The sequence below is a fragment of the Perognathus longimembris genome, chromosome 1 (genome assembly GCF_023159225.1).
Source record: "Perognathus longimembris pacificus isolate PPM17 chromosome 1, ASM2315922v1, whole genome shotgun sequence".
NCBI classification, from domain to species: Eukaryota; Metazoa; Chordata; class Mammalia; order Rodentia; family Heteromyidae; genus Perognathus; species Perognathus longimembris.
In genome coordinates this window covers 76,739,745-76,754,347 of record NC_063161.1, presented here as the reverse complement: position 1 = coordinate 76,754,347, position 14,603 = coordinate 76,739,745, and the positions used below count along the sequence as shown (strand labels likewise).

The window sequence follows — 14,603 nt, the reverse complement described above, 5'->3', positions numbered from 1 at the left end:
AGCCACCCCCTGTCAGAGCTGAGGACAGGACATGCCGCCAGCAACGGGACACAGCATCTCACGCGGCCTGGTCTATTCTTTGCTTGCAGAGAGGCCAGCACCCCCCAGAGAGCTGCTGGTTCCCCAGGCCGAGGTGACAGCACGCAGCCTGCGGCTCCAGTGGGTCCCAGGCAGCGACGGAGCCTCCCCCATCCGCTACTTCACTGTGCAGGTTCGAGAGCTGCCCGGAGGAGAGTGGCAGACCTACTCCTCTTCCATCAGCCACGAGGCCACAGCCTGCGCCGTCGACAGGTATGGAGGGAAGCTGGACACTCCCTGCCCTGAGGGTCTCTACCCCTGCCCACCGAGGGGCTGTCCCTGTTCCTGTCGAATGTCCCCACACCTGGGATCCCAGATTCCCTGTAAGAGGAGTTCCTTCCAGGCATGCGCTGTCTGCACACCCCAGGTCTCCCTGCTGAGGAAGGAGGGGGGCAGAAGGGGGCTGAGCCTGGATGTGTGGGTTTAGGCGTCCTGGGCCCTCCAGAGGCCAGTGCTTGGGACACAAGAAGGGATAAAGGGTGGGCAGCTGGTGTCAAAGGTTGGAGAGCTGCCCCTTCTCTTTGTGGCTCCCAAGTGCAGCAAGGAGGAGACACCCTCAGAGCTGGGAGGGGCTCAGGGACAGGTGACAGCTGATGAAAACTGGTTCCCTGTCCAGGCAAGGGTCAAAGTGCAGGAGCAACACAGAAGAGTTATAGCCCTGATGGAGTCTTCACCATGGGCTCCTGTAGATCTCAAGGTGACCTTGTCACAGCCCCTTTGCAGGGGAGCAGACCAAAATGGGGAGAGGTTTCCCATACAGCCTGGCTCCACAGGCTCCAATCATCTGGGAGGCCATGTGGACCTGTGGCATTCTCCCCACAGCACCACGATAGGGGCTCTGCTGGGTTGGCAGCACCTCAGAAGATGCTCAGGGCATTTGCATACACCTCCACGTGCCCCACAAACTACTGTGTGTGAGAGAGCTAGCCTATCCCCATGTTAATAGAGGCCCAGACAGTGTGGTCCTCGTTCCCTGAAGGTCTGGAGCCCTCTCCCTTGACAGCATCCAGAAAAGGGCAGGAGCCCAGACAGGTTCACAGGTCAGCACCCATCCCCAGTGACCCCAGGAAGGGAGACTGTGGTCTCCATTAGGAAAGCCATCAGGAAAGTCATCTGCTTACTCCCTGAGAAGATGCATGGAGCCGCTCAGGTGCAGAGCTCAGCCTCAGGTTTGAACAGATGTTTAGAAGAATTCTGGTAAAAAGGTGTTTTCTCAAGCATGTACATGAGCCTGTGCCGTTTCTGAGTGTGGATCATAGGAATTTGGGAGGTGAGGCGTGTGGAATGTGCAAAGGGCCTGAGGTTGCTTCCCCCACAGCATCAGTTGACCCCATGGGAGACACCTAGCACCAGGGGCAGAGGGGGCAGAGAAAGCCTTCCGGATGTATGTGCCAAGTTGTTAGACTCTCTGAGAGTGGGCTGTGGACTTTTCTCCAGAGCCCTGGGAAGTGCTGTGGTCGCCATGTTTATAAATGAACAAAGTGAGATCCATAGATGTTAAGTGACTTGCCCTGGTAAGCGATGGCAGAGCCAGAATCTCAACTATGCCAGACACATTCTCAAGCAGAGGTGTGATGGTCCTGGAATGGTGAGCAGAGGGAAGGCTTCCAAGGATGGTGGGGCGGGCTGGGGCTGCTGGAAGCCTGGGCCTGCGCATCCAGAGTCTTGGTGGGAAGGAAGGTAAGGGCCAGGCGCTGAACATTGGAGAGTCACCCGGGGACGATTGTGCAGATGGTCTGAGAGGAAGTAGGGTGCTCCTGCACCGGCCAGTGACCGAAAGAAGGGTAAGGTCACTGTCTCCTCTGGGCCACAAGTCACTGCTCCCTTAGGAGTGAGCCCCCACCAAGAGCGTTCCCTCTGCAGATGGGCTGTGCCCCTGTGCCACACACAGCTCCCGGGCTGCTTCACCCATCTCACGGCAGGCAGAGAGTGAGCCTGCTGCTGGGAGTCGGCCCTCTGTTCTCCCAGCTTGGCCACTTCCTGCAGCCATCTCACCTTGCATCTCACTGTCCACCCTCACAAGCTAGTGCAGCTCTGCACCGCGCTGGCCGGCAAGCGAGAGGGAGCGTCTCCAACAAAGGCACAGCATAGCCCCAAATGGTTAGGGACAGTGGTATACTCACTGCGCCCACTAGCTGTGATGGCAAGCTGGAGCACCTGCTGCATGCTTTTGTGCCATTCCTGGGGCTTGAACTCACAGCATAGATGCCATCCCTTAGCTTTTTGTCACTCAAGACTGACACTCTACCATTTTCCTTCCTTCCTTCCTTCCTTCCTTCCTTCCTTCCTTCCTTCCTTTCTTTCTTTCTTTCCTTCCTTCCTTCCTTCTTTCTTCCACTAGCTTGTTGGAGATAAGAGTCTCACAGACTTTCCTGCACAAGATGGCTTTGAACCATGATCCTAGGACCTCAGCCTCTTGAGTAGCTAAGATTATGGGTGTGAGCCACCAGCCCCAGCCATGTTCTTCTTTTTAAGGGCAAGATTCTGCATATGAGAGAGAATCTGCAATATTTTTCTTTCTCAGTCTGGTTTATCTCGCTTAACATCATGATCTCTAGTTCCATTCATTTTTCTATAGGTAACGTAATTCCATTCTTCTTTCTGGCTGATGCGCTACTATGTTTAGATATGCCATGTCTTCCTTATCTGATGGTGGACACCTAGACTGAGTCCATATTTTGGTCATTATGAACAATGATGCTATCAACATGGATATGCAAATGGCTCTGCCGGCTCTGCAGGATTTATGCCCATAAGTGATTCTGCACAGAGCCATATAGCAGGTAGTTCTATTTTTAGTGTTTGTGCTTGTTTTAAGGAACATCCCGGGCTGGGAATATGGCCTAGTGTCAAGAGTGCTTGCCTCGTATACATGAAGCCCTGGGTTTGATTCCTCAGCACCACATATATAGAAAAGGCCAGAAGCGATACTGTGGCTCAAGTTGCAGAGTGCTAGCCTTGAGCAAAAAGAAGCCAGGGACAGTGCTCAGACACTGAGTCCAAGCCCCAGGACTGGCAAAAAAAAAGGAAGGAACATCCATACTGACTTTCCTAGTGGCTGCTCTAATTTCCATTCCCACCAACATTGTATCAGGCTCTCCTTCCCCAAGCCTCCACATCCTCACCAGCATTTCAGCATTTCTTGTTTGTTTCCTTGATGAAAGCCACTCTGATTGGGGTGAGATGGAATCTCAGTGATGTTTTCATTTGCATTTCTTATCTGGGGCTAGAGCAATAAATAAGGCAGACTTATTGCTCATTCTCACTCTTACTGAGTCTTGTAAAGCATCCATAAAACAATTACAGGGCCCTGTGCCAGGGTTTACACCTGTAATCCCGGCTACTGAGAGGCACACCTAGGATGAGCACAGCCTGAGGCTGATTCCATAGGAAAAATAACTAAAGCGAAAAGGACTGGAGGAATGGCTCCAATGGCAGAGCACTTAGCAAGTGCAAGGCCCTGAGTTCACCTCTGAGTTTCAGAAGGAAGAAAAGGGGGGGGGGGAGGGGGAGCAAAAGAAGCAGAGGAAAAGAAGGGAGAGAAGGAGGAGAGAGGGAGGGAAATGAACGGAGTCTGAGGTCAGCTGTCAGAACCCGCACTTACAGTAGCTATTTATGCTGAGACTCAAGGATGCCAGCAATGTCAACCAGTGTTCACTGAGCACGTCTTCCAGGCCTCTATCTGCTTTCAACCTCATAGTGTCGATCTGTTCGCTGCCCAGATGAAGAATCCAGGGCCCAGGGTTCTGCCCCCAGTGAACAGGGAGGTAGAAGCTGGGAGGCAGTTTGGCTTCACTGTCTACCTTCTTTTTATTTTTTTTCATACTTGTTATTTAGTCTTCATTTGCAACAAATGGAAAATAATTCATAAATACCATGACCAAAGCACCTGTTTTCAAGCTTGCAAAATCATCTCTTTACAACTAATCATACTGAATTGGAAGATCCACATCAGCTGCTTTATTTCTTCCAGGAAGGTCAGCAAGACAATTACATCCAAGGGGCATCTCTGTGTAGAATTTGCCAAGTCCTGAGTTCAGAATTTTCAGAATATAGAAGCACCTATATCAGGGAAATGGTCTTCCTGTGTGATAAGGTTCCTCGCACAGTCCAGCAGGCCAGCTAGGCCTCGCAGTGGCCACCCCGGGACCCGAGCCCACTGAGCCCTGGGGCGCATCACTCCACCATCTTCGATCCTTACTGTCTACCTTCTTAAGGACCCCCATGGACCATCACCCATAGGAGGAGAAAGCAAAGCGGACAGCCATGCAAAGGCAGGGGGCCAGGGGCCAGGCTAGGAAGTCACGGGAGACGAGCACCCTTATCACTGAGTCATGGCATGGCACAGTGGCTTCCGGGATGTAGGAAGAGTGAATGTGTCTGAATGAACACAATGGCTGATCCCAGAAACCTGCCACGGAGACTATTCTTTTTTTTTTTTTTTGGCCAGTCCTGGGCCTTGGACTCAGGGCCTGAGCACTGTCCCTGGCTTCTTCCCGCTCAAGGCTAGCACTCTGCCACGTGAGCCACAGCGCCCCTTCTGGCCGTTTTTTCTGTATGTGTGGTGCTGAGGAATCGAACCTAGGGCCTCGTGTATCCGAGGCAGGCACTCTTGCCACTAGGCTATATCCCCAGCCCCACGGAGACTATTCTTGATGGTAGGACTTCAGCAGCATCTTCAGCCGCAGCTCCTGGTGATGGCTGCCCCTGCCTCTGGGCTGCAGCCAGGCCTACCTAGGCTGAGGGCTTGAGGCTTGTGGAGGAACACTGTCATCTGTCTTAATTAAGAGAGTGTGCAAGAGCAGAGGTGGAGATTTTCTGATCATGGTTTCCAAAAATGGTACGGGTTTCCTGAAAAGCAGAATCCTTTCTTGAGAAGAAGGATTTCCCAGCTCAGCAGTATCATGCAGTCTGCAGGGGGGGCTTTTGTTGGGAGGCAGGGGTCGTGGGGCTCTGCCCCTGTGGGGCTCCTTCAGCTTCAGGGCTCCCACGGGCTTCTTGTGGGAGGACCCAGGCCCAAATTCCTTCTAAGTATCAAGTCTGGCTTCTCGCCCCTATATGCCAAACCCAGAGATACAGTGAAGGGCAGAGAAAGGAGAATGGCTAGGTGGCCAGGACACACCCCAGAGAGAGGCAGAGGAAGCATGCTTTCAGCCATCTTGAGAGGTACAGACATGAAGGGGAAGAGAGGCCTGTGCATACGCGTTAGACAGTCCTGCTCACCGGTGTGTTCATTGCATCAGCCTTGTCTGGGGAGGGCTTCCAGAAAAGTCATTGCTGCTGTCATCAGTGGTGGGATAGGCAAGTCATTCTTGCCCGATGGTAGTCTTGTCCTGAGGAGGATTTCTACCATGCCTGTCTTGGGGTTCGGCCCCTTCCCTTCTTCCTCACAAGCATGCTGTTCTCGGACCTGGACGTCCTGGGTGCCCAGGGGCTGGCAGAGCATCTGTGGAGAGCAGGCTCAGTGCAGAGACATCTACCAAACCGAGGCAAATGCGCCAAGCTTTTCTCCTGCTTTTTGTTGTTTAGCAAAAGCAGCTTCTAACCACCTGTTACATGAGGAGTGAGGACAACTCAGCTGGGCTGAGAGGCCTGGGGCTCCAGGATCTGGAATCACCCCAAATCTCTGGCCGGGAGAGCGATGTGATGCTCAGCCATGGCCGGGTACTGTGCTGCGGGGCACAAAGGGGAGAATGCTGCACCTTTGCTACCTGCTCACTAGCAAGCCATGTCCAGGGATGTCCAGCCGTATACTGAGCCCACCTGGGTGTTTGCCACAGGGCTGCAGGGGGAGCAGGGAGGCGGGGGTACCTGCACAGAGAGTTTAGCCCAAGTCCCAGTGTGAGGCACAGCATGACAGCCAGTGCAGGAGACCCCAGAGATATAAGGGGCTCAGTGGAAGGAAGGAGCAGGGGAAAGCAGGGAAGGTGGAAAGGGGTCTGAAGCTTCTGTGCCTGACACCTTCATCAGGGGGGCCAAGGCATTTCTGTAGGGGTCATTGGAAGCCAGGTGTGTAGGCCTGGAAGTCCCACGCTAAGCATAGCCACTCTCCCCCATTTGCAACATGGATATGGTGCAGGGAAGAGAAAGAGATTTATTTCATGGCAGCCATGAGAAGACAGTGCTTCAGTTCATCTTCAGCCCTCTACAAAGGCACAGAGAGTGGCCTCTGACTAAATAGGGAGAAATGGGGGTGGGGCGAGAAGGGCATGCATAAGTACAACCGTCAGGGGGTGACCCTCATTTCAGTCTGTGACACTGGAGGCCTGGCAGGCGGACTGTTCTCTTCAAGGTGCTAGGAAGGCGATGCTGTCTGTCTCAGGGCATTCCACCACAAAATGCTTCTCGGTGGATCCCATTCCTGGAGCCCAACGTGGTTCTAAAGTAACAGCAGCAGGGAATGGCTCAGCTCACCAAGCTGCAGCATGGGGGAGGGAGATGAGTGTCCAGCTTTTAGTTGGTTCACACAGCCAGCAAAAGAAACTTTTAAGGTGCCCTTTTACAAGCCAACATGGACAGCACAGACACAGTGTAGGTTCTAGACAGACCTTCCACCTGCTTACCCCAGCCTCTGTGCCTTGCCTGGCCTCTGGCACTGGGTGAGTGAAGAACCCTGACTGGGCCTCTGTTTCCTCCTCCTCCAATGGGCACAGCAGTGACTCGGGCCTGCACGTGCTCTTGCAGGCTAGATGGGATTGGGCTTGCCAAGGGTTTGGCCCAATGTGGGCTGGACCCAGGGAATTGGCCTGGGCAAGTCCAGTGGGCAGCTCATGGGGAGGACAACCCACAAGACAGACACTCCCTGTGCACTGGCTTGATCCATAGGAGGACTGATCTGTCAGCTCCTCCTGAGAAAGCCTTGGAGGGCAGAGACTCCACACAGGAAAGTCTCCCGTCACAGAAGCTGTGGGACATCATGAGCAGAACCTTCTCCCTGGGCATGAAGACAGGCCAGTGCTCACAGCTGTTCCCCCATACAGACCCACTGTTTCTTGAGGCCCTGTCTGTCACTGCAGCCAGCCGAGAGATGGCCTGTCTCGACTGTCACTAGAGCCCAGCTGGGGGTGGAGGGGAGGGAAGACACTATCCCCGGGCTCCCCCAGGAGCGGCACCCCAGGGCAGGGGAGGGGGGCCAGGTCCCCTGTAGTCATAGGACTCTTTGCACTGCAGGCTGAGGCCCTTCACCTCCTACAAGCTGCGTCTAAAAGCCACCAACGACATTGGGGACAGTGACTTCAGTTCAGAGACAGAAGCGGTCACCACTCTGCAGGACGGTGAGCAACCCGGTGCCCTCTGAAGCAGTCTAGGTTCTCCTGTGAAGCCTGGACACAGGCCCCTAGAGGGAGACCCCCATGCAGACCCCGTAACACAGGCCCAGCACTCGTGCGTACTCTGCAGCTGTAGATCGGGGCTTCCGAAGGGAAGGGAACTTCCTTTGATTGGCTTCCAATGCCCTACCATCCATTAGCATCCCCCAAATTGAATAATTGATAGCGTTGTTAAAAATAAATGTCAGCAGGAGCTGGGTTGAAGAGGTTCCCCATTCTTCTTATTCACACGACGCTCAGTTTTGACAGTAGTGCAGGTAAGTGATGGGGGGGCAGAGCCCCTGGGCACACCAGGTGGATTTTCCCCTTGCACTACCTCAGCGGCACCGGGCCTGAAGATCCATCGTGATTGTCAGTGACCTGATCCTGCGGGGCGCAGTGAGCCCCGGAGACAACTCCATCAGTTGAGTGGAGCAGTGATAACCCGACTTGAGGGATGGAAAAAAGGATGGATATTGTATAATGGGAAGATCCAGCCCGAAGCCTGAGCGCTTAGTTCGCCCCAGCGGTGCTTTATAATAATTCCCCACGACAACCCCAGGGCTCTGGCTTTTCCATTTACCGCACCAATGGAGCCATTTTCAAATAGACCAGCTTCTGCTGGCTCACCCCATGACCTCACATCTTCTGGGATGTTCTTTATAGAACCTGGAAGTTTAGTTTCTGCCACCCAAGGCCCCCCAACAATCCCGAGGGACCAGGCAGTGTTAGAATGAAAACTTTGTGGGCTTCTCAGCACCATGTGGAGATAGTTTGTGCTGCACATCCCACACTCCCCACCAGGCCGAGTCCGCGAGGCTGGGGCCCTGGTAAGAGGGGCCTCCAGCCTCTGGGAACCAGACTGCTCTTCAGAACGAATGGCTGTCTTCAGTTCTCACCAGAACTATTACCAGTATGAAGATCCCAGGCATCTATGAGGGCAGGGGAAGCCACACTGGAGGAGACAAGCCTGCGTGAAACTGGTCCAAATTCCAGGAATCCCACATTAAGTTCGTTAGGCCCGGCCACGTGTTCCCCTATGCTAAATGGACATGGTGAAGGGCAGAGAAAGGAAACATTTTCCATTGGCAGCCATAGCACCTCAGTTCCGCTTCAGCAGTCTTCAGGGTAGAGACACCAGCTCCAGGTTAAATGGGGAGACCTGGGGGCAGGATGAGAAAGGAGAGCGGAGAACACAATCCCAGGTCACAGGCGCCCCTGTGGCCTGGCTGGCCATTGGCTAATCTGTGACTGGGAGGCCCAGCAGGTGGTCTGCAGCTCAGGCTGCTCTCTCAAAGGTGCTGAGAAGATGCCTGTCTGGGGGAGCAGTTTGCCTATAGTTCTTCCTAGAGCCCCAGGTGGTTGTCAAGTGCCTGAAGCCTAGAATGGCTCTGATCACAGGGCACAGATGCAAAATGGGGGGGGGGGGAGGCGGGGCTAGTTGCCCAGCTTTTATTCAGCTTTTAATTGATGGGCCCAGCCAAATTAGCTTTTTAATTGCTTCTTACATGGAAGGTTCAGAGGAGGGCTCTCTGGTCGTGGGTCCTGGGGCTCAGTGCCTCTACTGAGCTGAGTCAGCTCCAAGGAGTTCACAGGTTGAGGAAGGGGGTGAGAGAGCAAAGGGGAAGCACACCCCAGCTTTCACTGCAGGCTCCTGCACCCAAAAGGCCAATTAAAGTGGGGGCTGACTTCACACCAAATCACCACTGGGAGGGAGTGCATTTTTAGGATTATGAATACATTCATCTAAATCTTGCATTTAACACAATTCAACTCCTGCACTAATTCTTCCAAAGAAAGACACAAAGACGCACAATGAGCTGGTTTTATTGTTGTGTTATCTCAGACAAGCAAGTGAGCACAAGATCTGACAGGCTGGCTGTGACCCAGGGGAATGGTCCCTTTCTGAAAAGCAATTCAAGGGGCTCTCAAGGCTCGCAAGGCCCTTCTAGCTCCTTTGATATTCAAATCAGGGCCTTTGAAGCACCTATCGCATCATCTTCCTTCTCTGAGACTTGCAATTTCCCTCTGCAGCCCATTTGCATTGTGTTTGGGTTGCATTGTCTCCCACTCTGGGCTGGAGATTGACGGGCAACACTTTCCCTGGCTAGACTGGGAAGGCTCTTTGAGCTGTGTGCGAATGGCTCCTACTGTCCACCTTTTCATTTCTTTTTCTTTCCAGGCAGTGCTAGGGGATGGAACCTGGGGCCTTGCACATGCTAGGCAAGCACTCTACCACTGAGCTACACTCTTAGCTCTTATTTTTGTTGTTGTTGTTGTTTGTTTTTTGAGACAAACTCTGCTGTGTAGCCCAGGCTGGCTTCAAATGTGCAGGCCTCCTGCCCCCCCCCCTCCAGAGTGCTGAGATTACAGGCACTTATTTATTCTCCCTCCCCAGCACAGATTGCCAGCCTGGGGCTTTTGAAAACCCGTGTCTTGCCTGCTGGTGTGAGGGGCTCTCACTACTCCCCAGTAAGAGCCTGGGAAAGGGAGATATCTATGTGAGAAGGAGCTGAGGGTTGGGGATGAGGCCACCAGCAGGTCTAGAGGAGAACCGCAGAGCAGAGACACAGAGACAGTAAGTGCAGGGAGGGGAGCAAGTGCTCAGGGACACATGGGGTGTGGGGTCGGGCCCAAGCGTACTCAGATCAGTGAGCACGCATTGAATCGTCAGGCAGGGAGACAAAGAGTGGCAGGACCCAAGAGGATCACATGATTTGGAAGGATGAGTGAAGCATGAGGAAGATGACAAACCAGAGGGCAAGGGCTTAGCTCGGGCAGAGGTCAAACCATCCTTGCCCCCAAAGACCACAGCAGAACCACTGTGGCTTTCTGGGCTGGATCCAGCTGCCCTCTGCCTTATCGACTGGCCAGCCACCAGTAGTGGCCTCCCCTCCTTTTCCTGACAGTCACATTGGTTTCAGACCAAGAGTACTATGGCCTGACATAGCTCTGACTAAAGGCCTGGGAAAATGGCATTTAACATCCAAAGAAGTACAGGCTAGAAGTACAGAGGAGGGGTTCGCTTAGGGAGTCCCGGGGTGTCATGGCAAGAGCGAGTGGCCCTCAGCACATCTCCATGGAGAGCCATAGATGGCTTGGAAACAGCAAAGCTGGCACCACCTGGCGGCCACTCTTGTTAGGACTGTGTTAGGAAACTGAGTCATGAGGGTGTTAGAATAAAGAAAGAGCAGAGAGCGAGCTCAGCTGACCAGATAACGTTAATGGAAAGTTGAAGAAGGACGCCATGGTGACCTGAGTTGTCAGGAGACCCAAGGTGGTGTAAAGGGGACAAGGGTGGGGGAACTTAAGCAGAGTACTAGGGGAGGACAGTTCAGAAGAGAGGTGGAGAGTTGCAAGGAGTTTCCAGATTGACAGACAGACGTGCCTTGAGAGTTCAGAGAGTTCCTGGGCAGCGGCCTGAATCCCTGAAACCGAGGCAGTCAACTGCCTGACACCTGTGGGACTGGAGTGGGCTTTCACACGGAGATGAAGACTCTGGGCTGGAGAATTTCGGGGAAGGTCCCCTGGGGGCAGAGTAGCCAGTGGGCTCAGCTGTGGGAGTAACAACGAGTTATGAGAGGAAAGCAGACTCCCATCAGTCAGACTGGGGCCTGTCTGGCAGCACAAAGGAGGGGCAAGGGGACAGGTTCATTGCCCCCCACACTCTCAGGAGAAGGCCATAAACCAACAGAGCCTTTCTAACCCTGCTTTCTTTTTCCTGGGCTGCAGTTCCAGGAGAGCCCCCCGGGTCTGTCTCTGCGACACCCCATACCACATCCTCGGTGCTGATCCAGTGGCAGGTAAGACCCAGGGCCTCGGTGTCTGTGAGGCAAAGGCTCGCTCCCTTCATAGTCAGCCAGGGTGCTGGAGATGACACCAAGCCAGGCCTGTGCCCGGTGTGTCAGGGAAACAGGGAAACCTCAAACAAGCTGGAAAGGAAACTGGTGTTGAATGTAGTTCCTAGAACTCCCAGGAAGACCCTGGAGCCCCAGGAAAATCCAGCTGGGAAGTGACTGCAGTTAATCTGAAGGAGAGGGGCTCAGCCCCCAGGCCTGGGTGGTCCACATCCAGGTGCAGAGAAGGAAGGATGCAAACCCTGAGATCCCAGCAGACAGCTGGGCCTGCCGGCAGGGCCGGTACAAAACTCCTGATGTTCTAAGGAGCCTTCATGTGAGGCACAGGGAGGTTCCAGAGGTCATGGGTCCAGCAGGAGCCGGGCGGGTGTACGGCCGTGTCTAGAGGACCACAGCGAGGCCTAGTTAGCCCAGGAGAGGCTATGAGCTGGAGTGTCGTGCGTGATCTGGGTGGCACTAAGCTCTTCATGGAAACTGAAGTTGCTGTCAGAATGACAAGTGTCAACTTGAATGCAGAGATGCTCAGACATGGGTGACAACAAAAACTGTGAAGCTAGGCACTGGTGGCTCATGCCTATAATCCTAGCCACTCAGGAGGCTGAGATCTGAGGATGGTGGTTCAAAGCCAGCCCAGGCAGGAAAGCCCAAGAGACTTTTATCTCCAATTAACCACCAGAAAACCAGAAGTGACTCTGTGGCTCAAGTGATAGACCACTAGCCTTGAGCTGAAGAGCTCAGGGACAGCACCCAGGCTCAGACTTCAAGCCCCAAGACCGACAAAAATAAAAAAAAACTGTGTGAGAGGAGCACGGGAGAGCTGAGCAGCCATGTCTGAACCAGAGGCTTGTGCTGGCCAGGAGAGTTGGAAGGGCATCTGGTAACGAGGAGGGGCACTGACCAGAAGGGATGGGTATAAGACCATCAGGGAACTGGGTTCCTGGGGAAAGGCTATGAGCCGTGATGATGGCTGGGAAGACAAGCCCAGGAATGACATGTGGTGTGAGGGTTTGTTGGGTGAGGGGACCCTGGTGGTCAAAATGGGTGAGCTGTGCCAGGTAGCTGTACCTGGGCTTAGAGACTACTAGCACTGCTAAGATGCAGCCACCCTTGGAATTCTGGGCACAGAAAGAGCCCAGACTGGGGGTGGGGGGAGTGGATCACTCCAGAAGCAAAGGTACATCTCACCTGACCAGCCATGACCACCAACTCCTGGCCTGACCCCAGCTGTGCTGGGGCCTGGTGCATATCTATATTAGGCTGGATCCTATGGTGCTGCCAAGTTTGAGGTGCCCAAATAACCATCTCATAAAGTTCCAGCTAATGATATGGACACTGCCCCTTACAGGAGGAGCAGGGGCCAGGATTTTAATAAATGAGGTTTTCTGCCAAGAGCATATGGCCTCCTTGGAGTCTCCAGAGCATCATGGGGCCACCCCCCTCCCTGCCTCCTTTCTGCTGCTTAGTGACAATGTCTCTGGAGAAGACAGGACCCTTTCAGAGTGACAGGGAGACATTCCCAGTTGTCTTCTAGGACAGGAAAGAGGGTGGCTCCCTCAGCCTTGATCTGTCATGGAGTCCCTGGTAAAGTGGCAAAGGTCCCCCCCACACACACACACCAACCTGCCACTAGGCCCCAAAGACCTGAAATCTCTCTGCCTCCCATCCCCTCCTCTAGAAACAGATCACATGTGACAGACCCCACACTCCCTGCTTCGGGGGACTGTGCTTTAGAGCCCTGACTCCTGTAAGTGGCTGTGCATTCAAAGAAGTTCAAGGTCCCCAGCACTTGGCTTCCCACCCACTGCCAACATAATCAGCCCCAGGAAGATGGTCCTTTGTCACATTCTACCAGAAAATTAGCATTTTTGTCTACATGACAATTGGCCTGCCAGTAACTGGGGGTGCACTGCTCCTCCACACAGGCTGTGAGGCTCCAGAGGGGCCATGCCATCTCCAAACAAGTGGCTGTGACCACTGGCTGGCTGGCAGCCCTGTGTCCTGCCTCCCCACGCAGCCACTCCAAGGCTGCCGGACAACTCCGTGACACAGCGTGGAGCTGCACAGAGGAGCTTGGCATATGTGTCCATCAGCTGTCCTCTCCAGAGCGGAAGAGAACAAACTAATTGCCAAGAAGCTTAGAGCAGGGGGTGGTCAGTACCGCGTATTGTAGAAATAAATGCCTGTCAACTGCCAGGCAGTTGAAGTACAATTAAAATTATGAGTAATTTGGTAAATCAGAGTGAGCAGAACAAAGGAAAAGAAAGTAGGTTCAGATCTAGATTTGCATTCCAAATGAAATGTTTCACCTGTAACCCTTTGGGTTTACGGGTGATTTTTTTGGGTTGTTGGTTTTATTTTGGGTTTTTTTTTTCTATTGCTTTTTGAGAGGCTTTTTTTTTCTTTTCCTTTTTTAGCAATTTGCTTAAAAATACAAACACTGGCTGTGATATCCAGGCGGCAGCCCCACTTAGAAGCCTTCCGATAAGAGGCTGTCAGGTTGGATTCTTCATAGTGAGACAATCAATCTTTGCCTTGCCAGGCATACGGTTCTGTTTGAAATCCCAAGACGTGGACGTGTGTCCTCGGCCGGCGTGGGAGGGAAGGGGGTCAGGGTGCTTACGCTGAGCACCCCTCGTGAAGGGGGGGGGCATCACGGTGCTTACACCGAGCACCCCTCGTCAAAGGGGCGGGGGTGGCGGCCTTCTGACTTGATCACAACCTGGAAGCTGGCTCTTCTGCACTTTGCAGCAGGCCATCCATCTGCCACTCAGAAGCACGTCCCCACGCGCCGCCCGGGTCCCTCTAAGTGGATTTGGAAGTTGTTTTCTAGCAGAAAGAAAGAAAAAAATTGAGCAATACATCACCTCCCGCCCAGAGCTGTCAGGCGAGGATGGACCCGGTGTGGCGGTGGGCTGGAGGGGGAGGTGGGGAGGAAGGTCAGGTGTTGGGGGCGGGGCCCGAGGAGAGGGGGCGGGTCCCTGGCGGAGGGGGAGGGGCTGGGAGGGGAAAGGCGGGGCAGTGGGGGCGGGGTCTGGGTGAAGGGGGTGGGGCAGAGAGGGCAGGGCCTTGGTGGAGAAGGCGGGGCCTGAGCGGGGGTGGGGTCTGGGTGGAGGGGGCCAGGGTAGAGGGGGTGGGGCAGATGGGGCAGGGCCTTGGTGGGGAAGGCGGGGCCTGAGCGGGGGGGGGGGGGGCAGGGTCTGGGTGGAGGGGGCCAGGGTAGAGGGGTGGGACAGAGGGGGCGTGGCCTTGGCGGGGAAGATGGGGCCTGAGGGGGGGAGGCCAAGCAGTGGGGGCGGGGTCTGGGTGGAGAGGGCGTAGCCTGGGCGTCTTCCGTTCACTGCAATGGGTTCCGGCTGGCTTT

General features: G+C 54.2%; 1 protein-coding gene across 4 annotated transcripts in view; it reads left to right on the top strand.

Moving 5' to 3' along the window:
* Positions 1 to 14,603, top strand: part of Sdk1 (sidekick cell adhesion molecule 1) — a 788,311-nt gene that overhangs the window by 698,290 nt on the left and 75,418 nt on the right. For all 4 annotated transcript variants that reach the window (XM_048330089.1, XM_048330099.1, XM_048330108.1 and 1 more), the window contains 3 exons: positions 90 to 291; positions 7,249 to 7,352; positions 11,118 to 11,188. In XM_048330089.1, the coding sequence (XP_048186046.1) occupies positions 90 to 291; positions 7,249 to 7,352; positions 11,118 to 11,188 (377 nt within the window). The remainder of the gene's footprint in view (positions 1 to 89; positions 292 to 7,248; positions 7,353 to 11,117; positions 11,189 to 14,603) is intronic.